General features: G+C 57.7%; 1 protein-coding gene across 3 annotated transcripts in view; it reads left to right on the top strand.

Annotated features, from left to right (window-relative positions):
* Positions 1 to 27,040, top strand: part of TSPAN9 (tetraspanin 9) — a 198,057-nt gene that overhangs the window by 165,340 nt on the left and 5,677 nt on the right. For all 3 annotated transcript variants that reach the window (XM_045554574.1, XM_045554575.1, XM_045554573.1), the window contains 2 exons: positions 25,364 to 25,555; positions 25,935 to 26,009. In XM_045554574.1, coding sequence (XP_045410530.1) covers positions 25,364 to 25,555; positions 25,935 to 26,009 — 267 coding nt within the window. The remainder of the gene's footprint in view (positions 1 to 25,363; positions 25,556 to 25,934; positions 26,010 to 27,040) is intronic.

Genomic DNA, 27,040 nt, shown 5'->3' with positions numbered 1-27,040 from the left:
CCACGCTGAAGTCAGCCTCTCACCGGCTGCAAACACCACCCGTCCCACATTGGCTGGCTCAGGCTGCCACATCCGTGACACCAGAACCCCTCCTGGTACTATGACGGAGCGCCGGAAGTATGCAGAGCTCACTTCTCAGACTTCTGTGCAGTCACAGGCTGCCAGGCCCGGGGATCGGCCGGGTTGATGGCAGTGAGGGGCACAGCAACCTGCCCTGAAGAAGGGGCTCCGACCCTGGGAGGGACGGAAGTTGACCCGAGGTGGGGTGGCACCAGGGTCTGTTCCACGCACTCTTGCATCTGCTTTCTGCCTCCCCTTCCTTCTCTGCTCCCTTTTTTCCTCATCATTCCCTTCTTCCTCCTCTTTGGGAGTTGCCTCAGCCCTAGGTGTGATCTAGGACCAAGCCCAGGCCCAGCGAGAGCTCGGAAGGATTCCCTGACTGCTGCCTCCATGCCGCCGTGGGTATTCCCAAGATGGAAGGCTGTCTTTGGAGACTGTCAGGGAGCCCTGGTGGCAGGTAGAGCAACTGCAGGGACCACCTGTAGGACTAGGGGACAGAGGTGCCATCAGGGTGCACCTGCTGCCTGCCACACACTGTCCCTGGGCCCCGCGCCTGAGCAGCACCGGGGAGCCAAGTGCTTCTGCTTTCCCAGCAGGGAACTGCCCCAGCGATGACATCCCCTCGCACTGGGACATCCTCTCTGGGGGGTGTGTGTACCAGGGGGCGTCAGAAAGAGGAAGGGGCGGGGTTGAGGGCTCTGAGTGGCTGATTTGACTAACGATGTGTGTGTCTGAGAGGGGAGAAGGAAGTTGATTCTTTTAAAAAAAATCTTATTTCTGAGTATAAAACTAGTGTGTAGTGATTGGGGCATATTGGAAAGAACAGAGAGGTACAAAAGTAGCATAAGTTAAAAGCACTCGCAGTGCTATCATCCAGAGATAACCACTGTTCACCTTTTGGTGAGTTTCTGGGTGTGTGCGGGAGCAGATTCTTTTGCTGCAAAGGATACCTTTAGTTTTAAGGAACAGAAGGACACAGAGGATGGTCAGTTCTCAGCCTTTGCAGCTGCCCGGGGCCTACAACTGCTGACCATTAGCATTAGCTGTCCACCCCGGAGGACTGGGCATCCCCTTAGCACTGTGCTCGAGCTCAGAGCTGGGTGCAGAGCTAACCTGCACAGGGGACCCTGCTCCTGGGAGCTCCTGAAGTGATGGAGAAAACCGGAGCAGGCAGGGGCTGCGACTGCAGCAGTTCATGTGTGTCCTGCCCAAAGCAGAGGTCCTGGCAGGTGGCCACGAGGTTTCTGCCCAGACTGCTTGTGGCAGGGACCTCACTGCTTAGCTGCCATGTTGGTCAGCTCCTGGGTCTTTGGGTGTCGTTTGTCACCTTGTAGGTTCTAGCACTTGGTCCCTATTCTGTCCTCCAAAGCCTCATGGAATGTGCCCAGATACCGTGAACTGTGGCACTCCCTCTTGCACTGAAAACTCGGTTTACCTCCATGCTCCTTGCCACCTCCTTCAAGTCCTCTGAGGCCAAACACCGCTAGTGCCCACCCTACTTCTGTGGGCAGTGTGGTTTCCAAACCCTCTGGTGCTGCAGTGGCCAGAGAGAGGGGGAGCCTTTGGCCAGGCCTCATGGAGCAGGTGAGACTAGAATGGCGTTTGGAGGGTATCGTGATGGCAGCGAGATGGGGAAGCCCATTCCAGGCCAGGGAATGGCATGCAGGAATGTTCATCCGCGGCAGGTGTGTCACACGCCTGTGCGGGTGGGAGCTCTTGCCAGGGCCAGGGAGAAACCCCAGCCCCCTGGGCTCCCCCAAGCCCCATGCCCGTATATAGTTGTCCCTGCAGTCCTAGAGCTCTGGGGGTGGGGCTGGAGCCCCCCCTACTGTGCACATGCGGGGAGCCTGCCGCTTGCTGGGCCCGAGCCGACTCAAGAGCGTCTTGTCATCACAGCCGGAGTCAGCTGTTGGTTTGGGAAGCCTTCCCTGGTCCGGCGTTTCACGGTGCGCAGCCAGAAATATAACCGTCCTGTTTGCCAAGAGCATTGGATCTTGGCAGGCATCCTTGTGGCCTATTTTAAACTGAAGGGAGCAGAGAGAGGTACCTCCCGGGCTGAGTCGAGGACCCTTTCTTTGTGGGGCCAAGCAGGCTGTGGGGGCAGGCTACTCTCTCCTCTGCGGGCCAGTGGACACCTGCCTTGGGGGAGGGTGCTGGGCTAGGAGGTGGGGCCCTTTCCGGGCAGTCTGCAAGGGGGTTTTAACGGTTACACGGCCAGCCCTGAGCTGCTGTTTGGGACCTGGTTGGTTGTGTGCTCCCTCTGAATTGCTGCGTGGTGCGTGCGAGTGAGCCCTGGACTGCCCTGTCCCCTGTCCCACCTAGAAGGCAGGGGCTCACGCCTCCCTGATCTACCTCTCCAAGGTGCTCCTGTGACTCTGAGGGTGGTTTTGGCCTGTTCTGGAACACCTGCAGGGCCCAGGCTCCCTTTGCTGCAGTCATTCCTCCCACCGCCCAAGCCTGCCCTAGCAGACAGTTCCTAAGACGACACAGTCAGGACCATCCCATTGCTCAGGAGGCCGCCTGGTGGCTCAGTGAGCAAAGCGGTGGCGGTCACTCGCGAGGGATGCACTACGGCTGGTGCCCAAGGTGTTGGATTCTCGAGTTGACCTGCCGAGCTTCTCCCTCGGCGAGTTCCTTAATCTCTCTGAGCCTCGTTTCTCACCTGTAAATGGGATGACGATGGCAGCACCTCATCGTAGGTCACAGGGAGGATGCAATGAGGTGACTGGTGGGTGATGAGTGTCTGCACAGGTAGTGCTGACCAGGTGTGGCCCCTGCAACGTTCACGGCCGTGCAGAGTTCACAGAAGGTCCTCGTAGACGGGCAGTGCCCACAGTGATGCACAGCTTCCAGAGCACACGGCCAGGACCGGCCCAGGTGGACAGCAGGCACGCTTCATTAAAGGTCCACAGAGCCGCAGGTGGGATTGGGATCTGGTCACGGCCCCCAGGACCCCTGTCATTGGGGGTGAGATGCTGGTGGGGACATGAGGAGGGGGCCCCTCAGGCAGAGCAGCGTGTCCCTGGGACTGTCTCTGTCCGCCGTGCATCGGCCCAGCGGGACTCCCTGCTGGAGGACGTCAGCAGCACCTGCGGACTCTGAGGAGCCCCAGCGGCGTGGCTGCAGCTCGGGGCGTCTGCTGCCCCACAGGGACGTGGCGGGATAAGGGTGATGGACTCAAACAGAGCTGGGGTCCTGGTCTGACAGCAGTGCCCACTGCCTAGGCCTGGCGTGACGTTAGGTGGAATGATGCCTCGGAAACACCCGCCCAGAGCCTAGAGCACAGCCTCATTCCTGGTCGTTCCCTGGGGAGTGCAGGCTCGGCAGGGCCTGCTCCTCTGTTCTGCCCTGCCTTGCTTTCTTCGGGTCGGGCCTGGCTGCCTTCAGCACCCCAGCTTTTCCTCCGTGCCTTTTCTGTGCCTCCTCGCCCTCCCCGACCCCACAACCCCAGCGCCGAGGGGGTCTCCTCCTTTTAGAGGTGAGGAGGAGCGGGGAGAACTGCCCGAGAGTCGACAGAACTGGACACGGTGCCCAGCCTGGCCCTGTCCCCGCGTCAGGCTCGCGGCGGCTTCAAACCCACCCTGGGCCTGGGTTCCAGGTTTCAGGCTAACTGTGAGACACGTTTCTCCACCACAAGGAGAGCTAAAGTGAATGCCTCCGGGCTCTGTCTTGTCTATCCTGATGATGACGGTGACAGTGATGACAGCATCCCAACACCTGTAGACACTGTTTTCAGTGCTTTTTGTACATTAACTTATTTTAGCTTTGTAATGACCTTGATGGAGATACTGTTAGTAAACCCACTTAACACGCGGAAAATGAGTCAAGACGAATTGCGAGTCGCTAGGGCTCTGTTTATAAGTGTGCCTTCCCCAGTCCTGTCCTTATAATACTGACACGGAGTCAGTTTTCATTAATGATCCATTAACGATGACAAGCACCCCCACGTATTTTCACGTGGAAACTTCTCTCTGCAGCTTGTGCCCACTGCATGGGGTGGACGCCTCATGCACACACGTGTTGACTGTTGCCTGTATTTGCTGGTTTCCAGGGGACCGAGGGGAGAGGGTGGAAAGAGGGCAGCAGCTGCCCTGCCGCCAGGAGAGCCGCTCTGACGCCAGCCCCCCGCCCTGTGGGCTTCCTACTGCAGCCTTCGGCTCCCCTTTGTCCCCCAGAGCCCAAAATAGCATCTCTAGTCAGGGGAGACAATGAGGAGTGAGGCGCGTGGCTGGGAGAGGCTGATGGGTGCAGGGACAGTCAACCTTGGGGCTTCCGGCCTGGCCCTGCCTGTGCCACCAGCTCAGGGCTTTTTATAGAGAGGCTGTGTTGGCGAGCCCAAGCGCGCTGCGCGTGGACCTCATCCGACTGTGGCACGCGGACCCTTCGCAGAGGTGGCCTGAGGAGACGTGGCCCCTGCCTGGGCTGACCTGGGTTTGAGTCTCCCGGCAGCTGGCTCGCCCTGCCCATGGCCGCGTCGCGTAACGGGAGCAGCCGATCAGGGCAACCGAAAAAGGAAACGGGCTGTGCCCAACCCAGCTCTATTATTAACCTTTCTCTAGCACTTTCTCCCCACTCAGCCCTTTGCCACCATATTCATGAGATTGTCCCTGCGCCACCCCAAAGGCATGTGGCCTCATAAGCTGGTATGGGGAGGGCAGCATGGGGGCCTGTGTTAGTTTCATGGAACCACCAATGGATTTCTCTTTTGTTGGTGGCAGAAGGGTGACTAGTTTTCAGAAAGAACTTGGGGTATCTAGCTCAGTAACCCAGAAGTCATAGAGCCTTTTTATTTTAGGTTACCCTTAGAACAAGGTGGGCATCTTTTAGACAAACGTGCTTTAGGTGAAGCCTTTGTGCAGGTAAATAAATGAACCCTCGAGGGTTTGGCGGTGTTGGGAAATCTTAAAATTCTACTGGTCTGGAGATGAGATGAAGATTTGATAGCGATACGGATCATGCAGGAGCAGAGCTGGGCCACCACCCTGTGCACCTCTGGGCGGGAGGTGCCGGCGTCAGGGCACGCGCTCGTTAGTTCCCTTGAGTTGGAGAGCAGTCTTTCTCTTGCCCCCTGTGTCCTTGCAGGCAGGGCTCTTAGCTGCTCACCCACCTTTTTTGCAGAAGGTGGGGGCACCTGCACCCAGGACCAGGCCTGTCCCCCATTTACATGAATGTCCCCCACCTGCTTTGCTGTTTTGCCCTTGGTTCAGATTTGTTGGGTTGTGAGGAGCCAGGGTGGTGATGCAGGGGTGAGAAAGGCGGAGGAGAGAGCTGGGGGTGCAGGGACAGCCTGAGCCCGAGGCCCAGCCGTGAGCAGGCAAGAGAGGCTGCGGAGCCAGAGCGCATCTGACGGTAGCCCAGGTCTTCCCAGGGAGCTGCCCTGGAAAGGTGAGGCCCCGCTGAGGGCAGCACTCAACCCTTAGAGATGGTGGGGCGGGGCCGCCAGGGAAGGCAGGGAAGGCGCCCCCCAAAGGGTCCCGCGCAGGGGCGCCCAGCACACTGGAGTCCCTGCGGCGAGGCCACAGGCCTGGCGCCTGCACTGCGCTGTGACGGGAGGTGTCTGGTTCCCCCAGAAGGTGGGCGGGTTATAAATAGCTGATGACGGGCTGCAGCGGGAGCTGCCTCTAGCGTAATTGTCGATTTTGGGAGTGCCCTGGCCAGGGTTGGGAGGGATGGGCGAGGTTAAATTCAGCCTTGTTGGCTGATTGGCATTTCTGGAGCTGGGTGCTAATCCCTTCAGGAGGTCAGATAAGCTCCCTAGCGGCGCCCCTCATCTCGACTTTGGAGGCCAGGTTAACTCTGTCGGGACTACACAAAAAACTCAAAGTCATGGCTGTCCACGTTGCCTAACCCACAGCAGAAGCCATTATGGAGCTGGACTTGAAGAGGATTCATCCAAGGCAGGGCTGTTCCTGAAATACAGAGTGGACTCTGCTATGTGACCATCTCTCTGACAGGGCTGTCCCACGGGGAGGACTGTCCTGGGACAGCCTTGTAGTTAATGAAGAAAGCAGCTGCTTCTCCCTGGGGAGCAGCTCAGACCCAGGGAGAACCTGGCTCTGTTGGCTGTTGAGGGTGAGTTAGGTGGCAGGTGCTGGCCAGGTGACATTGGAGGTTGAGACTTTCTTTTGTTTGTCCTATCTGTCCCCTCCCTCGTGGTCTGATGAGTTAGGAGACAGCTCCCCACCAAGTTTCCGATGATTCTTACGCCATTTTCCAGCCTTGTGAGAAAGAGCAGAAAGCTCCGCTCTGCAGTCCTTGGGCTTTTGTACTGTGCTGCTCCACTCCCGTCTGCCGGTGGCAAGATGTCTCGCCCTCTTTGCAGAAAGTGAGAGTGAGATTTTAGCCCTGCTTTCTCCCGTGGTGGCAGTTCTCTGCTCCTTGTCCTTCAAGTGCCCTGGGGTTTTGGCCTGGTTTTCTCCTCTAAGTCTTGCCCCATTTCCTCCGGCATGGAGGATCCTGCTCTACTTCCTGCTGGGATTTATGGACCGTGCTCGTGGGTTTCTTGGAAGCTCCTCTTTCCAGGACTGTAAAACCTGGTCCCTGTGGAGTGTCACAGCCTCTGATGGGCTGTCTTCTGCCTGATGGCTGCTGTCTCTCTGCTGCATCCAAGAACAACAGCGACTGCTTGTTCCATTATAAACTCAACTGGCTGAAACCCGCTGAGACACTGTGGGAATAAATTATCCCCAACAAGCTCTCCTGTGGGAAGCCAGGCCCCTCTGCCACCTCCTGCCCTTTCTCGCTGGCGTCTCGGCAGGGATTCCCGTGGCAGGCTGCTGCCAGTCCCATCTCTCGCCCTTTTTACCCACCGCGATGGTTTCTTTCTAGCCAAGTGTGATGAGCCAGGAGACTCTGGGCAGAGGGCTTATGTGGCTGGTGCTCAGGAATGGCAAGGGCCCGACTTCATCCCTCTGTTTTTGTACGCTTGCCACCAGAGAGGGAGACCTCCGGGAAGGAGGGGCCTAGCGGGTCTGCAGGGTGGGCAGGGAAGAGGAGGCTCTCCTTTCCAGGCAGAGGCTTGGCATGAGCAAGGGCGTGTTTGTGGGAATGATGACACTCGCCTCCCCGTTTTGCTGGAGTAAGATGGTCCACAGGGAGGTTTGCTGGGAGATGAAGCTGCGGGCAGCTCATGGGAACCTTGAGTGTCAGGCCAGAGGGTTTGGGCTCCCCACATGGGCAGTGGGCACCAGTTGAGCTCCCAAGCATGGGAGTGGCAAAGTAAAAGCAGTTTCAGAAGGAATAACCGAGGGGTGGGAAGGAAGAGGTGCAGGGTTGGTGTTGATGAGTGATGAGAGTTGGGCCATGTGCAGCCTGAATCACTCGGGCTGAGCCCACAGGCTTTGGGGGTTCAAGAAAGGGGGCTCGGCAAGATCCATGTTGTGTCTGAGTGCTGTGGGTCCAGGACATGTCCTGCCCACCCAGGGGTGTATTCTGGGGTGTCCTCTCCTTTGAGATGGGGAAGAATAGGGCAAGCCCCGGGTCCCTGCGGGGAGAGAGACCTCGGTGAGCATCTCTAACCTGGGTGGTGTCACTTGTCGCCTTCGTCAGGGGGCACCGAAGAGTGGTGCGGGGAGTCTTGAGCCCTTCTCTGGGTTTTTTGCTGCTGTTTGGCATTGGAAACCAAGACGTCAGGTGATCTTGTGGACACTCTTTCTTGTCTTCCCTCTTTGTCCTCCCACCAAGGCTGTAACTCTGTAACCCAAGCGGCATTGAATAACACCATGCCTTGACCTGCCCCCTGTCCCCAAGTGCCTGCCCCTGGCATTTTCTCCCAAGCCCTAGGTGACAATGATGGGTCAGTCTGGGGCCATACTTGCCTTGGTTGCTCCCAGCTGATTTACTGGCTTCTCGGTGCACGTGCAGATGTGTTCGTGGTCTCAGTGGACATCATGCAGCCTCCCAGTGCCCTGCGGCAGCTTCGCCACATCCCCTCGCTGCCTCTTGTGTTTTGGGTGAGATCCTGACATGCCAGTGATGGTGACCCCTAAAGGCAGCCCGGCCCTGGGGAGTCAGAAGACAAGCGGCTTTAATTAGAGAGTGTGGGGTTGGGCCCCAGCATCCTTTGAAAGAGGGAATTTTACGTGAATGTCCGCTCCGTACTGGGCACTGTGCTTGTTCAGCTTGAGTTTGGCACTGATGTCTGCATTTTGTAAATGAGGAATTAAGGCATAGAGAGGTTGAGTCACTTTCCTTAGGTTGCAGGGCCAGGGCAGGGATTTTACCTCCCAGGGTCCATGGACTTTGTAGCCCATGTTCCTCCTTCTTCTCCCTTGCCAGAGCTTCCCGCATCCCGCGGCAATTTCTCTTCACTGTAACTCAGCACCCTGCTACCATGCCTAGGATCTTGGTGATGCTCTACAAGTTTAATCCCCGTATATTACATGCCACTTTAGAGGAAAGTTCTCAAGGATAGAAGATTTCCACGTCCTAGGCCCCTCCCCCCCTGCCTTCCTCATGTTCCTGGCACCCTAGGGACGTACACAGAACATGTCAGGGATGTCCGCTGTCATGGGCTCACCTTTTAGCAGGGAAGAGAGACAGTAAGAAGTAAACACTTAAAGTAATAACAGATCACGGGAAGGAAGCAAGAGAAACTTGAAGGATAAGAATGAGCCAACCATGTGACTACCTAAGGAAGGACATTCCGGACAAAGGGAACACCAAATGCAAAACAGCGTGGTGTTCCTTGGGGGCCCACGGAGGCCGAGAAGGCAGAGGCCGGCTCTTGCAGGCCACGAGAAGGCGTCTGCTCTGCATGCGAGCAAAAACCATGGGAGAGGTTTCAACAAGGACCGTCCTGGCCGCTCTGTGGAGAAGGAGCCTTAGACGGGCGTGAGTGGCTGCTGGGGAAACAAAATGGTTGCAGAGGTCCAAAGAAGAGATGGGGGCCGGGCACAGCGGCTCACACCTGGAATTCCAGCCCTTTGGGAGACCAGGGTGGGAGGATCACTTGAAGCCAGGAGTTTGAGCTATGACGATGCTACTGCACTACAGTGACAGAGCAAGACCCTGTCTCAAAAGAAAAAAAAAGAAGAAAGAAAGAAAGGAAGGAAGGAAGGGAGGGAGGGAGGAAGGGAGGGAGGAAGGAAGGAAGGAAGGAAGGAAGGAAAGACAGAAAGAAAGAAAGACAGAAAGAAAGAAAGAGAGAGAGAGAGAGAGAAAGAAAGAAAGAAAGAAAGAAAGAAAAGAAATGGTGGTGGTAGCAGTGGAAGTGGGGAGAAGAGGACAGACTGGAGATGGGTGTTGGCCTTGCTGATGGGTGACATGGAGTGAGGGAGGGGAAGGAGTCACTGAGGATGGTTGGTTCCCTGTGGCTTGAGCATGAAGATTTCTGCTGTGAACCTAGTAAGCGCGAGATGCCGGTGAGGCTTCCAGAGTGGCAGGTAGCAAGTGGATGCCCGGGGCTGGGGCTCAGACAGGGCTGCCCGCTCTGCCCCACGGTGGTCAGGTGGGGCATTCCCTCCGAACACTTGCTGCTGGGCACAGCTGCTGTGCTTAATGAGTGACCGTGGGAAGAAAGCAACGTGGCTGCCTGAGTGTGTTACACAGAGGAAGCACATTGGTGCTCCCTGTTGACACATGCCTTGGGGTGGGAATAGGGATTTGCTCCCATTTGATATGATAACATTTTTGTGCCAGAGAAGAATTTGGATATACTGGGTATCATGGAATTGGGGCATCCTTGACAGCATCAGTGGGGCCTTTTCCCCGGGGTACCAGCTGGGTGCCGCACAGAGAAGTTGAAGCATCATAGTCCCATGCTGCTGAGAGTTTGCCTTCTGTGAAAGCATAGTTTGACTCGAAAAATAGATCTTGGGAGCCGCCTCTGCATGAGGCACTGTGGGAGATTCAAAATAAGCAAGGCCTGTGTTCAAGGAGTTGACTTGGGGACATCCAACAAGGAATGGATATCTGTAGGGCGAAAGTGGTAGGTGCTACAAGGAAGGCATCAGATGTGCTTCTAGAGTCCAGAGGTGGAGGGGCGGGGAGGGTGGAGGTCATAGACCCCTGGTGGAAATGGTTGGCCATGCTGAGTGGAGGAGGGTGGAGGAGGGGCTTGCTGGCTGGGAAAGGCCACAGGAGAGGCAGCAGGCCCAAAGGCTGTGTGGGGCTGAGCACTCTGGATCGTAGGTGCAGGGGCAACAAATGTGGAAAAGGTGAGCCTGTAGAAGGTCCTGAACGAATGCTGTGCTGAGGAGCTCAAGCCACATCCGTGGGCTGTAGGAGCCCTCTGGGGTCTTGAAGGTGAGACATGATGTCCTCCGAGCAGTGTTTGGATTGTGGAGGGAGCAGAGAGGAGGTGGGGTGACCAACAGGGACATCTCCTGGTGTTCCCAAAGGGATGAGACCAGAAACCGGGCAGTGGGAGTGGAGAGGAAGAAAGAGATGGATGCCAGAGATTTGTGGCATATGGCCCAGGATTTGGAGCTGGATGAGATGTGGAGGGTAAATATAATGATGATGGTAGTTAACATTGGTGAGTGCTGAGTCCATGTTAGGTTGTGTTTTGTTCTAAGAGCTTTAGAAATTTTGTCTAATTTAATCTTCACAGCCACCTCATAAGGAAAGTACTGTACACATTGTTTGGGAGATAGCATCATTACTCTCATTTGCAGATGAAGATTCAGAGTCACCGAGGTCAGCTTGCCCAAAGTTACATCTATTAATAGTAAGGGGTAGAGCGAGGATCCAGAACCCAGGTGTGACTCCAGGGCCTGTGCTCTTAGCCACTGCCCCAGATCCAAGCTTTGACCCCAGATGGAAGAAAAGATAGAGAAACACATCCTCAAGGTAGGGGACCCGGGCAGAGAAGCACATTTTCGGGAGACTGGGACAGACACCCTGATTCAGGAGACAGTGTCGAGGGGGCCTGTGATATGTGGGAAGGGATTACTGACTTTCAGTGCAAGTGGGGGGTTTTGGGCATTTTGTGACTTGAGCAGCAGTGTGGGTACCCTGTTTGGGAAAGTGATTATCAGCTTCTTGAAGAACTGGGAAAGGAAGACCTGAGGTGTTCCCAGGTGTGTGTACCTGGTGCTGGTGGCAAGAGCCTGACCCGTGTCCTGTATTTCCAGCTTCCACGGTGTCCTGCCCACAGACTGCTGCCCGGTGCTTTGCATGACTGCTAGAACCCCTGACGTGGCATTGCGCACCCTGCCCCAGGAGTGGGCCTGGCGCTGCTCTGGCCTTCTGGGTGGCTGTGGCTGGACATCACCTTTTCTGGGCCTCAGTGACCCGCTTTCTGTAGAAGGGGCAGAATCTGTAGGATTACCTTGGAGGTTTGTTTTTGCAAAAGACGTCGGAGTTTTCCTGAACTGAAGCCAGACCCTACCTCCCCTGAGCAGCTGGTGCCAGGAACCTTAAAGGTTCCATCTCCAAGCAAAATCCTTTTTTTTTTGTTTAAAGCAGTTTCTAATTCCAGAGATGCAAAGCTGCCAGGTGGGTGGGAGCGGCCTTTCCCTGTAGTCTGACGGTGTCTATTTGTGGGTGCCCTGAAGGCAGCACCCTAAGTCCCTCCACTTGCAGTGTTGTTTCCTCTGACTCCCGTGCCAGCCTGTGTCTCCAGAAACACTCTTTTGAGAGCTTAGGGGAAGTGCTGAGCCACAAAGTGCAAGCGTCTGCATTCTGCCGTGCCCTCCGCATCTCTCTCCGGCTCCTGCTCACTCGGTTTTTTTTTTTTGTTGTTTTGTTTCTGTTGAATAAGCAAAAGCAAGAGCAAATTTATTCCTTGGATCTCATATGAAAATGCGTAGTAATTGTTTCTTTTTGCTATTGTCAATATGTTTCTGTTCCATTCATTGAACTTTGCTCTCAGCTCCTCCTGCCGCTCGCAGTTTAACATACAGGTTATCTCCCCTCCCCTGGCACTATTTGCCCTTTATAAAACGGCATCATTTCCTCCCTCCAGGTCTGGGGCGGGTGCTTATCCTTATGTGGGTACGAGGAGCCGGGGGAGGGCATGTTGGGACTTGCTATAGAGCCGCAACCTGCCTCCCCCTCCCCCACCTCCCCCGGTCCACGCTTGATCCAAGGCCTTGCACGACTCTGCTCACTCCAGGTATGGGAAGCGCCTGAATTCAGAAGTGATCGATTCTGATTTATATCCAGGTTGGGGTATAATTAGCAGTCTTGATTTAATGTCACCGTGGCCTGAAACTTTGCCATCTTCTCCCTCTCTGTGTGTATTTAAACGGTCAGTTCCCAAGACAGGGTGGTGAGTTGGCATCAGAACTTGACCGTTGAGACCTTGAACCTGTCATATCTCTGAGCCTCGGTTTCCTTAATCAGGGGTTTGGATTGTGATGCCATCTCAAAGGGATGAAGGGTAAATGACAGCACGTCTCAGGCCCAGCTCTCGTGGTACTTGGTGGACATCGTTTCCTTCCTGCGTCCTTCCCTGAGAGAAGCGGGGCCACGCTTGGGGAGGTGGCGGGCCCTGCCTCCGCTTCCCAGCTCTGCGGGCAAGTCACCTGGCTCGGAGCCTCCGCCTGCTTGCCCGGAAGATGGGCTAATAGGCTAACACCTGCCTGTGTCACCTAGCTAGAGAGAGGACTGCGTGGAAGTGAAATCGTAGCCTCTTAGGGCTGGAACTGGCTTTGGGGAGTTACTTTCAAGCTTGTGTTTTTTAGGTGGGAAAACCGGGGCTCAGGGGAGAGAACTGACTTGCCCCAGCTGACCCGGCCGGGTTGCAGCACGTGGCCAGCGTGCTATTCTGTTGGGCTTCGTGACGTGGCTTTGTCTAAAGGCTCACCTGTCTGTCCGCTCTTTAACATATGCGGAGAGGCGCACGGCTCCGTGTGTGGTTGGACAGACAGCTGGCCCTGCTCCTGCCACATGCTCTGGCCTGGTTACGAGTGTCGGGACTGACGGAGGTTGAGCCCCATCGAATGTGGTGGGGAGGGGCTCCTGTCACTGAGCTGAAAGCTGCCCGGCTTTGGAGTTCCCGCTTCCCTCCTTCCCTTGGGCTCACGCAGTCCGTATCTGGGTGTTGATGAACGAGGGCCTCTCTGTGCCCAGCCTGTGCCCTCGGGAGGTGCACAGAGAAGCCTGAGGGAGGCCCCTGCCCTGGTGCAGCCATCTGTGGGCGGGACAGGCACCCGGCAGAGGTCGGCTCTGATCGGGGTGTGCTGAGGCTGGGGAGCCACTGCAGCCCGGTGACCAGCCTGGAGGAGGAGGTGGGGTCGGCTGGGCCTTGAAGGGCCGGGGTTGGACTGAGAACAGGGCAGGGGAAGCGGAAGGCTTCTTGGGTAGGGGAGATGCTGCGAGCAGGGTCTGGAGGCAGAGGCGGGGAAGGTGCACTTGGGGGAACTGAGGTGCACGCCGAGGAGGGAGGAGGCTGTGTGAGAGCAATGTTTTCATTTGCAGAGGAGGTTTTATGGTGTTAGTAATTGGGCGGGCAAGTGTCTGAGTGATTTAGCTGGTCTAACACAGCGATTGGGATCATTATTTGGCTCAGAGCTTTGCTGAGAGCCTGACTTTACCTGTCGCTGTGACACTGGGCTCACGCGCCAGGAGGATGTAACGGGGCCAGAGGGAGCACGGGGACCTCCTGAGCCTCCCTCCCTCCGAGAAGCCCTGTCGGTGGAATGGGGCACGTGGGCCCAGGGGTGGGGCGGGAACCCAGTCTTGCTTTGGATTCGCTTTGGCCCCTTCTGGGTCACAGAGTGACTTCCCGCCCGCCTCTGCCCGCCTCCTCTCGAGCTGGCTTTCCGCTTATCTTAATTTATTGATGAAAACTTGTTTTACGGTCCAGAGCACAGACGGCAGAGCTCTCTGCCAAAAGAAAGCACACCCGCGAATCGGGAAAGCACGCCGCCTCCCGGAGACCGGCGGCTGGGGACCGGGACAGCAGAGGGAGTACAGCCTGTCTGGGCAGACGCCGCAGCGCTCGGGTGGACGGGGCTCGGGGACGCCCTCTTGGAGCGGCCACCTGGCCTGTGGGCGGGGCTGCAGCAGCCTGGGGACAGCAGCAGGACCTCTCTGCCTCTCTTCCACCGCGGACTGCAGACTCACAGCTGCCCGGCCCCCGAAACCTGGGGAATGGTGGCTGTTGCCATTTACAGCTGTGCACAAGGCCACGCTACGAGGTTTACTGTCACGAATCTCATTTAATCCCGACTACAACTCTATGTGGTAGGCATCACTGATCCCCATCTAAAAACCAAGCGCTGGAGAAGAAGCCGTTTTCCAAGGTCCTGCCGCCTGGCAAATGAGGGAACTGGGAACTTGAACCCAGTCTGCCTGGTCTCACGGCGAGACTGACCCGCACGCTCCAACGCCGGCCGATGCTCTTTTCTAGCCTGGTGTTGGTGGTTCCCAGGGGCAGGACCCTCTCCCATGGTCTGTGTGCTGCAGAGGCCAGCACAGTGCTGGGCCTGGGGCGGGCACCAGCGAGGCACGCGCTGCAGGGTCTGACAAGCAGGTGACCAGTGGGCTTTGCCTGTCATCCCTTCCACAACGCGGGGAGGCTGTGAGTTGTTTTTGTGCCTTCCTCTGAAAGTCTCTGCCCTTGTGGGTCAAGTAAGGGTGTTCCTAATGTCCCTGCTTTCCACATCAGTTAGTTACAGGCATCGTGCAGAAAAGCACTGGGCTCCAGTGAGCTCCAACATCCTCATCCGTGAAATGGGATAACAACTCAAATGGTTCTATGACCACTTGTGGACACAGTGTATGGGACAGTGCTCTCTGGAAAACAGATGGCACGGGGTCCCCAAGCTCTGTTTTGTGGAGACACAGGAGCAGAAAGGTCCAATGGACTCCACGTTATTTTGTTCCGTTTTGCTTGCTCTGCAGAGTGGGATAGCCAGCAATTTTCACAGCTCTGGTAGGGTCAGCGGAGAGGTGGACTACCTCGGCTGGGCCGCCCCGTGCCTTCCCCGCCCGCCAGGCCCCCACGGCGGACTGTGGCCCCACGCTCAGGCCTGCCCTTCCGTCCTCTGTCAACTCGAGTGGGGCTAGAAAGTTGTTGAAATCTTTAATAAGATGAAGTTTGAGGTTTTTCTTTTAGGTCTGTAGGAGGCGTGTACAGGTTACAGTCACAAGATTTAGAGTCACAGCAAATTGGATTAAAAACCTAGCTCTGCCAACTCCATGCGTGAAGTTAGACAAGATACTCAAGCTCTCTGATCCTGAGGTTTCCCATCTGTAAAGTGGGGAGAAGAATAGGAACTGCCCTGTGTGGCGGTCGTAGAGAGGGCTGGACACAGTGCCCGCGTGTAACGTGGGCTCAGTCACGCTGGCTTCGTCGTCGGCGGTACTGCCTTTGCCACCCTTGTCACCACCACAGTCACCACCGGCAGGGCTTTTGTTATCCTGTCCTGCTAGTCTGCGGAGAGACTCTCAGCCCACACTCTCAGCCCCAAGGCGGGCAGACCCTGGCACAGGGCAGGGAGGGATCTCAGGTCGTCACTTCAGTCGGGGCTGAGACCATCTCTGGCAGAGAGACCTGCACTTAACCGGCCTGTGTCCCCCATGAACCATGTCAGAGATGCCAGAATCCTGGCATGGGTGGACGTGGCTCCTGGCAGTATCAATAATCAGGCTGTGGGCACAGGATCCCGAGAGAGAAGGCACAGCATGTGTTGGCCACGTCAAAGGGTTATAGCAAAAGTGTGGGTGGCTGTCTTGGGGCCAGAGGTGGACCTGGCTGTCAGCCACAGTCTTTCCTGATATCTGTACGTGTAATTATGAGTGTTATTTGCTGAACTTGAGCTGTAGAAGATGCCTTTGTTATGTTACTGAAAGAGCCCCCGTTCTGTGCTGGGCAGAGTCGAGGCAGCCTGGATGAATGGAAGGTGCCCAGTATTGAAGTGTCTTCACCTCTCGCGGGAGCTCTTTCCCCCAAACAGGGAAACGGCCCCCTCCCTTCCCCATTCTGAAGGATGAGTTACAGTCTCCCAGATAATCTGAGCTCTTTGCCAGAAAGATGTAATGTGAATTCAAGGTTTCCTTGTCCCGTTCCCCTGCGTTTCCCGAGGAGTTTGAGTAGTAACACGATACCTTGCACGGCATTTCCATTCTGAAGAGCACAGGGTGTTCAGCGGGCCTGACCCTGCTCACCCCCGCCCCCCGCCGTGTCTCCCAGGGCCGGGAGGTGCTTGTCTCCTCCCGCAATCTCTTGTCTAGGAAACATCTCAGAAAGGTTAAGCGGCTTGCCCAAGCTGCACAGCACCTCGAGGCTCGCCTGGGCTTGAGTCCCCAGGTCTGGGCTGCCGCGCTTGGCCTTCTCGGGGAAGCCTGGGTGGCTGCCAGTTTCGGTGCAGTCCTGGAAGGCTGGTTTCTTAAGCCCAGCCTGCCCCTGTGGCAGCCCCGCTCCTGTATTACTGTGTGCTTTGATGCTGTCAGAAATGCCTTTCTCCCCCGACACACAAAAATGAAGGGAGGAAAAACTATGCTGGTGATTGGAAAATGCTCTCCAGACCCCTCTGACAAGCGCTTCCGAGTGCTGGCCACCTTCCCTCGCCCTCTGCAGTGACCCTGGGAGCTGAGGCGGTGCCACGTGCTGTGGTCCAGGCTGTCTCCTGCGGCTCCTCCCTGGCCCAGGAGCTCAGGAAGCCCTGGCCCTGTAGGGTGGGCGGCGAGAGCTACGGGTCTGTCCCCCGTCCCTGCCTGGCTCAGCGTGCCCTTCCTGCCCCAGCGTGCTGGCGAGGCTGTCACTGGGTGTGCTGGCCTGAGCCTCCACGCTGTTCCTCGTCCAGTGCTGCCAAGTTCCAAAGTCTGGGGAAAAGGCGCGTCCAAAGCCCTCATCCCCCCGCTCCCAGCAGAGGGCAGTCCTCCACCGGCTCAGAGACGGAGACCTCCAGTGGAGGCTGTGACGGTGCTGTCAGCCTCCCTCTCCGGCAGCGCTTCCTCGTGCCTGTCAGTGTTTCAGCCCGAGTCCTCTGTGCGCTCCCGAGTAGGGATGGGAAATGGCTGTGTCCTGCGCTTGCGGGATGTGTCCAGGGCCCGGGGCCGCGTCCTCCACGGCCAGTGGTGAGCAGGAGCCGGGCGGGCTGGCAGGAGCTTGCGAGCACTGCATCACGAGTGCTCCCTGGGCGCCCTCTCCCCGACCCACCCCCACCCTTGCATGCACGTGCCGTGCGTCGCCTGTCTGGGGAGCCCCGGCCCCTGCCCAGGCCCGCAACATGCTTGACGCTGACCTGCATTCACGGCCTGCCCAGGAAGGGCTGTGGGTGCTGTGGAATCGATGTTTATGGACTGGGGAGTGATCGCTCCCCCTTTACGAGGCTGGCAGGTGCTCTGTGTCTTCTGCTGCTCCTGGCATCCTGGCCACACGTCACTTCGTGATCCTTGTGGGGGCTGTTCCTCAGGCTTTGTTCCTCCTGGCAGCCCTAACCCTACGTCGGGTTCCCGGGGGTTCTGGACTTGCCTCTGCCTCCTTTCCTAGCTCCCTGCGGAGGGAACGGCCCTGTGGTCAGTTTGAGCGAGTGGAAAGCTGTTGGCACCTGAGAAAGTGGACCTGGGGCCTGCTGTCAGGGGAGGTGCGGGAGGAGAGCTGCGTGGGTCTGCGAGCCTTTGTCCCAGGCAGAGGAACGAGTTATAAAGGGGCTGTGTCAGCACAGGACGAGGTGGCCACCCCTGTCCCTCCCCATTTCTCATCCTGGCCTCTTGCTCTCTAGGCATCAGCTGTCTTGGGGACTGGGCCATCTCTCACCCCTGCCCTGGTCTGTGAAGCCCAGGGGCAGACTCAGACTCTCCCTGCCGAACGGCTGTGCCACCCTGGAGTCCCACAGATGGCTTGGTTGGAGTGAGCCCCAAGGCAGGGCGGGTGCCCCCATGCTGAGGCCAGGCCAGATGGACGGTGCTTCAGCAAAGCTAAGCCCGCACCCCTCCCCCTCCAGGGACCAGAGAGCATCGGGACTTTGTGCAGCCACTGCAGGCCAGGACTGCTGGTGACCAGCACTTACGCCCAGCCAAGGCCCTTAACCTCCTCAGGGTGGCAAGCGGCTGTCCTCAGGGCCTCAGGTGGGATCTCCTTCGTCAGGGACTCTTTCACTCCGCTGTACTTTTGGGGTTTCAGATTGCAGGAGGTATAGGTATTGTGAACAGGACTCACTCTCAGTTGATAGGGGTTTTTGTGACTTAGGGGAGGGGTTACAGAGAGCTTCATGAACTCCAGAGGCGTGCAGCTCCCAAACACAGCATCCCTGAAGGGTGGCCGTGTGTAGACTTTCTCTCTTAGAACCAACTTATACAGAGAATAACCTCATTCTGGAATAATCAAAATGTAACTGGGTTGTAGGTATGCAAATGCTTTATGTAATGTTTATTTGGAGGAAAATTAGGCTCAGAAATATGGGTGTGATCTCTCTGACACCTATGCAAGCTGGTGATATTGGGCTGCAGAGTGAAGTTGTGAAGATATTAGAGGCTTTGAGAGAAAGTGTGGGGTCAAAAAAAGAATGACCAAGGAATCACGCCATTTGGCTTTGAATTATGCACAAGCTCATTGTGAGACAAAATGGTGCTGTGGCTCAGTACAGTGATGGGGGCTTAGGCTGGATTACTAAGGGTACAGAGCTCGGAGTGTGGGAGGGGAGAACTGGTCCCACCATAGCTGGCATCGGACTTGCAGTTTGAGACAGAGATGAGCCGGAGAGGGTGACTCCGAGGTGAAAGATCAAAAAGCCCTTTAATAGGCCAGGAGAAGACTTGGGAAAGGACGTCGTGAGATGCTTAGGGGCCTGTCTTGCTTGTTGTTGGGCTTCTTGGGCAAAACTGGGACTGCTGCATGTTAGCCACAGGGAAGTGGATTCTGGAGCTACTAAGAAATAATTCTTAACTAGTTAGAGTCTTGCAAAAAGGGGAGTGGAGTATGTTGTGGGACGGTGAACACGAAGACTCTGGATGACCCCATGTGGCTGCCTCTCGCGCCGTGGTCCCACCGAGCTGAGGTCCTACCTGCTGGGTGACTGTGGCAAGATGTCTCTGTGACTTTGTCCCTGCATTTCCCTCCATGCAGAATTGGAGGCGTTGTCCGGCTCTCCCTTCCTCCCAGCCCCGCCTGTCTCTCCCTTTGTGGCTGCGAGGATGAATGAGCCTCAGGGTCCCCTTGGAGGCAAGGGGCGTCTGAAATACAAAGCAGCGGCCGCACTCCCGACACTGATGTATTGTCTCCGCTGCCCGTGATGAAGTTCTTGGCAGGCTGGCTTCTCCGAGGGCCAGGCAGGTTCATTATCAGCCAGCATGTCAGGCTGTGAAATTAAAGCCATTTTGGTTTTCTTTTTTATTCTCCACATCAACTAATTTATTAAATGCCATTAAATGCTGGGCCTGGCCTTGGCTCACAGAAAGCTCAGAGGAGTGCTGAGACCTGGCATTTGGAAATCTCCTGCAAGCAAAGAGGGGGTGAGGGTGGCAGGGGCCAGGGGCTGGGTTGGGGGGCCACCAGTGACATCCAACCCCAGGAGCCCGGGTATCTTGTTGGCTCTGCAGGGACACACGAGGCAGCGGGGATTAGGATAGCCAGGATAGCCAGGGGTGTCAGGGGCTGTGACGGGGGCTGGGGCAGGTGGAGCGGAGACCTACAGCAGGTGATGAGGAGCCCAGGTTGGCTGAGGTGGGGGCAACTTGGGGACACTGGGGGTTCCAGGAGTGGGGAAGATGGGGTGCACAGGGCCTTTTTTTTTAGGTGGGCTTGTATGTCTGCATCTGGTCCTGTTCCTGGGCTGTGGCTTGCTCGGGTCTCCCCCATCCCCATTATTCGTTCATTCCTCGAGGAAATATTAATCTATTACAGTATTCCAGGCATACTCTGGGCCCTACGGTGGAAGAAGAATGGGTCGGACATGAACCTGGGTCTGGAAGTGCTCATGTTTTAGTGAGGGTGGGCAGCAAGCCCTGCACAGCAGCCTAGGGGGGGTCCCTGATGTGTGCACCCAGGGAGGGGCCACCCTCATGCCCGCGGGAGACAGTCGGCAGCTGTGAGGGGATGTGGGTGGTGGCTGTGCCTGGGCTCTGAGCAGTGTGCAAGTGGGGCATAGACGCTCGAGAGGTAGGGTACTTTGGAGGGGAAACTGTGGGCCCAACCTCAAGAAATGGGATGCCTGCACGAAACATACACAAGGACGCATGGCGGAAGGGTATATTAAAACTACATGTTAGTATGTTCCAAACTAAAGACGTGGACAAGTGCCACGGGGCTGTTAGGCTCATCACAGACTTAATAAATGAAGTGAGTCTGGGGCACAGGCTCACAGTAGGGCCAGGGCCTGGCTGGGTCTCAGGCCACCTGCCGTGCCGGCGTGGGTAGCCCGTGGTGATGGGGAAGGCCCAGAGACGGCCCGTCTCGTGCTGAGGGGCTGCACCTTCTCCTCCTGCCGAGTCAGGCAGGGCCCAGACAGAATCGCCCTGCAGGAGGAGGACTCAAAGGCATTGCCAAGGGTGAGCCACTGTTCTAGTCTCTGGGAATTTAACCATGAACACAACAGGCCCAAATCCTGGCCCTCATAGAGGCCATGGGCAAATGCAAGGATGGGAGTTCATCTTCTCCAATTTGGATGTGGATTTATTGAGAACCTGGGATTGAAGTTACTGGGGGAGTGGGCAGGGGGCAGAGGAGGCTGGGTACTCGGGATGGTCCCTAGGTCTGCCCTGCTTGGAGAAGGGCACTCATCAGGCTTGGGCCACAGCAGGGGTGGCTGGTGACCTCGGTGGGCTGGTGCTAACATTGGCTGGGTCTTGATCCCCTGAGTCACCCTGCCTCGCCCCAGATTCTCTGCCTTATAGCTTGGTCATCTCAGCTGAGACAACCCTCTGGTTTTGGAAGGGAATTTTCCTGAATGCCACCAGCTGAACTCTCTGGCTCTGAGCTTTGGCTGTGCCACAGCCGTCCTTGCCTGCTTCCTGGGCTGGGCATCCTCCACGTGGGGCGGGTCCCCTGCCCTACTCCTCCCTGCCCTGGCCTCAGCGGTCAGCTTCCTGTCTTCTTGCCCCTGCCTGTGCGGGACTGTGTGGCAAACCTGTTTCTGCTGTCAGCTCTCTCTGCTGCCCACTGCCACCTCCCAGACCTCAGCCTCGCAGCTGCCCTGGCCCGGCCCTCCCAGCTGCCCAGCTGGAGTCTCCCCAGCACTTTCTTCCTCTTGGGTTGTGTCATCCCTTTCAGAGCCAGCACCGTCTTTGGCTGCCCTACCCCACCGCTGGAGGGAACACACCAGCTTCTTGCTCCGGTGGCTGTGCTCTCAGGGAGCTGACAGCCCGAGGGTGGGTGCCGGCCATGGGGATGGGGCTGGGGGTTGGGTTTTTCAACCTCTGTTGACATTTGGGGTCAGGTAGCTCTTTGTTTTGGGGCTTCCCTGTGGCTGTAGGGTTTTTAGTGGCATCTCGGGCCTCTACCCACCACATGCCAGTAGCACACCCCGCCTTAGTTGTGACAACCCAAAATGCCTCCAGACACGCCAGATGTCCTGTGGGGAGCAAAATCGCTCCTGCTCGAGAACTGCTGGTCTGGGGGATGGGAGCAGCATGTCTCGGGTGTGGCTAAGACCGCACTGGAGGGACCTGAGAAATGACCTAGTCCAAATCCCACATTTTAAAGGAAATTTGGCCTTGGAGAGCCAAAGACTCTTAAGGTCACACGAGGGAGCAGCATGGTGAAAGAGGTGTTCTAGAAAAAGGAGTCAGGCCGCTCCATCCAGGCTGGGCTGAAAAGCAGAGGCCGGAGGCAGGCAGGGCTGTGGGCCGTGATCCAGGTGTGAGGCCAGGGCCAGGGCGGCTCGTCTCGGCGCCTGTCCTGTCGGTCGGCTGAGGCGCGGTGTGCGCTCCCAGGGCTCCCGGGGAGTAGGTGGTAGAGAAGGGGTCTGCACCAAAAGCCGTAAACCAGGCTCTTGTCCCCGCCTGGCAGTGTGACTGGGACCTCAGCCTGCCCCTTAGTTTCCTTACCTATAGAATTAAGGACAGATCTCTCTGTTTCCTTCTTGCCTGGAGGCTCTGCTAGTGCCGGGGCATCTGAAGGTGGGAGCAGGGGCGCGTCCCAGCAGGAGGCCCCTGGGGACAGGGGAGCGTGGCAGTGGGGGCATCGTGCTGCCCGGGCCTCTCCACTCCGCAGGACTTGTGCGCCACACCCTGGAGTTGTGCGGCTGCGGCCTTGCCGGGGGCGGGAGGGGGAATGAGGGCTTTGAGAGGAAGGCTCTTGGGGAGGGAGGTACAGGCTGCTGAAAGGGACGCCTGGCCTGTAGGCAGCAGGTCTAACTGGGGCTTGGAAGGACCTCGGACAGGAGTGAGAGGGAGGCGGATCGGGGAACAGGAGTGGCGGACGCAGGCTCCCAGCGTGGTCTTTGGGGAGCTTGCCGATCAAGCAGGGTGGAATGTGAAGTGAGAGAACCATCCGGAACAGACCTGACCAGCTCCTGGGAGTCTCTGACCTGTTGAGCTTTTCCCAGACAGGCCCTGGCAGCGCGGCAGGCCCCCCCAGGAGAGGGGAGAAAAGGGGGACCCCGCCAGCCGCTGCCCGGGAGAAATGGCTTCTGGAGAAAGCTGGACTCCGAGAACCCGTCCCGGCCCGGGAGGGTCTAGCTCTGGGGTCGGGGGTCCCGCACGGCTCCAGCTGCGGGGGCGGGGGCGTCTGCAGCCTGGGGGGGCGCGGCGGCCACCTGTAGTGAGGACAAGCACGGCGGCGTGTCCGCTTATTCATTTCGGGGTCTGGCTTTTAGAGCCATCAATCTTCACGCAAAGATCATGAATTTTCTGTGGTATGATTAATGAAAGAGAAATTGAGACGGCAGCGCAGACACCGACCGGACTGAGCAAAGTCGGAGTGGGGTTGGAGCGTTTTAGCGTCACTGGCGAACCGAGAGCTTCTGAGGCAGCCGGGGGCGCCACCTAGTGGCCAGAGGCGGTGGTGGGCCGCGATCCCCACGCCCGGCGCTGTGGTGCCGCGGTTGGGAGCTCAGGGTCCAAGTGTGCCCCTGCCTTGGGGCCCTGGCCTGGTTCCACCTGGGGCTGCTGCAGGGTGCAGGAGCCGCAGGACCCCCCTCCACAGTGCGGGGGACCCAGGCAGCCCCTCGACTTACCTAACTCTGATCCCCCTACAGCTCCTCCACCCATCTCTGGTTTAGTGACACGTGGAAACATCCCGCCCTTCTTTCATGCGCAGTCTGGGCCACCTTTCTGTTTCCCAGTTGATGAAAATCCTGCTCATTGTTCCAAGACCAGCAAGGCCTGTCACTGTTGTCTTCAAAATACATCTCAAGTCGGACCACTTCTCACTGCGCCTCCATAACCACCTGGCATGAGCTGCCACCTCTCGCCTAGTCACAGTGGCCCCTGGTGGCTCTCCTGGCCACCCCTCACCCACAGTGTCTTTTCTGAGCAGCAGCAAATCAGACCAGGTCACTCTCCTCCGGGCCTTCCGTCACACCCCGGACGCTGCACAAGCTCTTTGCCTGCGAGGTCCCAGGTGACCTGCCCCAGCGGCCCCGCCTACTTAGTCTCTTGCCTCCTGTTACCTCCCACTCGGCCAGCCTGTGCTTCCTTGGCTGGCCAGGCCCTTCCTTCTCTCCAGAACATTCTTCCCCCAGGTATTGCATGGCTCTTATTTGTGTCCCTGCTCAAGTGCCGCCTTTGCCGAGAGGCCTTCCCTGCTCACCCCCTCCCAGTTACTCTCTGATTTTCTACACATCCTGATTTTTCTTTGTGGCACCTATCAGCACCTGCAATTCCACCATGCTTGCTTAAGTAAGGGCCGTGTCCCCTGTGAGAATCCGCTCTTCACGAAGCCAGGGTCTTTGCGAGGCCGTTCGCGGCTGTCTCCAGCCCTTGGAGCAGGGCCTGCACGGGACCCCTGGCAGCTCACTTCAGGTTTGTGGACTGAATGAACGAAGGAAATGCCCTCTCCCCAGGGACGCCTCTGTCCCCTCCCCTCGCCGTCCAGAGGACCTGCCGTAACCAACTCTGCCTAACCGCAGCTGCCTCGTCTTAGCCCCATGCGTCTGTGTTTCCCCCCTGGAGCCACAGCAGTGTGGGGGCAGGGCCCACTCGGTCGCGGGGTCACAGCAGCCAGGACGGTCCCTGCACGTAGCGACTGCTCAGGAAATGCCTTTTCAGCGAGCAGAGCCCCTACTGGCCACCACTTCCCACACTTCATTTCACTTAAATTCTCACAGCAACCCAGAAGCAAGGTGGCGATAGTCTCATTCTGTGTGCGAGGAGTTTACAGGGTCACACAGCCCGACAAGCTGGGGCCGAGCGTCCAGCCTGTGCCTGTGGCTCCCAGGCCCTCACCGTCTCATCTCTGCCACCTGGAACACTCTGCGTCCGCCGCCTGTGTTTCAGGGGCTTCCCCTTCCAACCCGCTTCTCTGACTGAGCCAGCAGTTGCCTCTGCTGAAGGCCTGCAGCATTTACCTGGCACCAGAGTATGCTTCCTGGGGTGGTAGATGCTACGTTTTATTACTCCCAATCCAGCCAGATCAGAGGCCCCTGGAAGGCAGGTCTCCAGGTGGTTGTAGCTTTCCTGGCGCAGCATGCTGCGTGCTGTAGGTACTCAGTACATACCGGTTGACTGATTGATGGGCTCCTCAGACTCTGAGCTGGCGGGGGGAGCTGGGGAGGGTCAGCTATATCGAGCATGGAGTAAGGCAGATGTGGAGACTTGCAGCTGATGAAACAGAAGCTTCCCCAGGTGACGCTGGTGGCGCCGGCGGCCCCAGGGGTGCCGTGGAGCAGCCGGTTCTCGGCTTTCGGGCTGATCGTGCCTGCAGCTGGCTCGGTGGGGTGGACGCTGCGGACTCGCGTCCTGCGTGCCGGCCAGCCCTCAGCCAGCCCGACCAGTGCTTTCCTTCCTCCACTTGTCGGAACTTTGTTCTTTAGGCCCCTGAGAACACTGGGCAAATGGCCCTTCTGGTCAGGGCAACAGGACATGGTCACTGGAAGTTCTGGCTCCAAGAAACTAGACCCTGAGGTTCTTGTCCCGCCCCAGCAACAAGCCCGTCCTCACTTTCCCTGGTCACAGTGCCCCGGCCCCGGCCTCCTTCCTGAGCACCAGGGCCTCGTCACTGTCGGGTGGAGTGACCCCAGCCACTCCAGTACTGTCAGTATTTGCTACGTGGTTCAGCCTCTGTCTTGTTTAATTTGATCCTCAGAGTGACCCTCTGAGTGAGGTTCATGAGCTGGTACAACCCCATTTGCCAGATGGGGAGACTGAGGCACAGGGAGGCCAAGAGATCTGTCTGGATCATGCAGCTGATGCACTCTGGGTCTGTGACCAGGCCTGACCGGTAGCTTGGTCCTCAGCGTTTTGTGTCCTGGAGTTGGGTGGAGACGAATGCGGGAGCGAGGCCGTCTAACGGGCTTTCCTTCCTCTCCAGCTCTGCGGCTGTGGGCTGCTTGGCGTGGGCATCTGGCTCTCCGTGTCCCAAGGCAACTTTGCCACCTTCTCCCCCAGCTTCCCCTCGCTGTCTGCAGCCAACCTCATCATCGCCATCGGCACCATCGTCATGGTGACAGGCTTCCTCGGCTGTCTGGGGGCCATCAAGGAAAATAAGTGCCTCCTCCTCAGTGTGAGTTGGACCCCCACATCCCCCACCCTCCGAACTCCGGATCTCCCTGCACTTGCACCACTGAGACAGGCAAGGCCTGGATTATCAGCCAACCAGTGGAGTCCAGGGAAATGGCTTCTAGAATGTTCTGTGCCTGACCACACCCCTCTTCTCAGGATTCCTTACCCCGGCCCATCGTTGTCTCCCCACCCCCTGGTTAGTTGTGTGCTTTATCCCCAGCCGGAGCTGTCTGGGTTTCCTCAGGAGGAGGTGTCCCCTGAGACCTAGGGAGCCCTGCCCAGGGACCAGCTGTCCCTGCTTCCCCGACACCCTTCCCGTGTGCACCCTGTCCCCCGGTGTCACACTGCCACGTATCCACGCCTGGACCCTTCCTTTCCAGTTCTTCATTGTCCTGTTGATCATCCTCCTAGCAGAGCTGATCTTGCTCATCCTCTTCTTTGTCTACATGGACAAGGTGAGCCCACGGACCTCACTGCCCTGGGGGCGGGCCGGGCTGGCAGGTAGTATTAACACCTGCCAGGAAGGAGGGTGGAGCCAGGAGTTAGGAAAGCCCCACATGGAGAGCTTGCTGGGAGCAGCACCGGGCAGACAAGTTTGGGGGGACGAGGGGCTCATTGCTCCGTGCAGCCTTAGGAGGTGGAATCCTCTCAATCACCAGGGACGGCCACAGGTGGCCTGTGGCTTCAGTGAGCTCCCACCACTGGGTGCATTCAAGCCACGTGGAGGAGGGAGGGGTTCAGACCTTCGCAGGGAGCTGGGCTGAGTGATTCGAGAGCCCCTGTCAGAGATGAGGAGGGCCCCCCCAGCCGACACTGGGGGGCAGCACAGCGGCACAGGCAGCTACGCCTCCTTCCCTAGAGCCAGCTGTGGGCCGGGCAGCGCTCCTGGGCCCAGCTGTGCCTCAGGCCCAGGAGGATGGCGGGGTGGTCCCCACGACCTCACCAGGCGGGACAGTTCGCAGCCAGACCGGAGGGCCTTTCTGTCGGCACTGCAGAGGGTGGCCGGCCACGCAGGTGCTCTCAGGAAGGCCTGTGCCAGCGTCTGTCCTGGCGTCTTGGCGTGGTCGCCCAGGCCACACTGAAGTCAGAGGCATCGTTAGGAGTGGAAACAGTAGCTCTTTAGCTTTGTGAAAGAGAAGAAATGGCAGCACGGAGACTGCTCTTTACTGGCCCTGTTCTTGGCTCTTTGTAAGAATTGTTTTCTTCATTGGCACCTCGACCCCTGAGGTGGCTGCTGTTATTTCAGTGTCACAGGTAAAGCGCAGGTGGGAGAGGTCCAGGTACTTGCTCACGAGGGCTGGGCCTAAGGTCAAAACGACCTGTCTGTCCCCTCTCATTCCCAGGGTGTCTGGAGGGGGGCAGTCTGTGGGGAGGACGTTGCGTGTGTCCTGGGGGGGGGGCAAAGTGACCGGTGGGTGTGGCTGGCACTGGGACAGGGGTTGGAGGTGCGCTGCCTCTGCTGTTGCTCTTGGTGGCACAGCCTGCC

Source organism: Lemur catta, chromosome 6, assembly GCF_020740605.2.
Source record: "Lemur catta isolate mLemCat1 chromosome 6, mLemCat1.pri, whole genome shotgun sequence".
Classification (NCBI taxonomy): domain Eukaryota; kingdom Metazoa; phylum Chordata; class Mammalia; order Primates; family Lemuridae; genus Lemur; species Lemur catta.
This window is presented reverse-complemented; position numbering and strand designations above follow the sequence as displayed.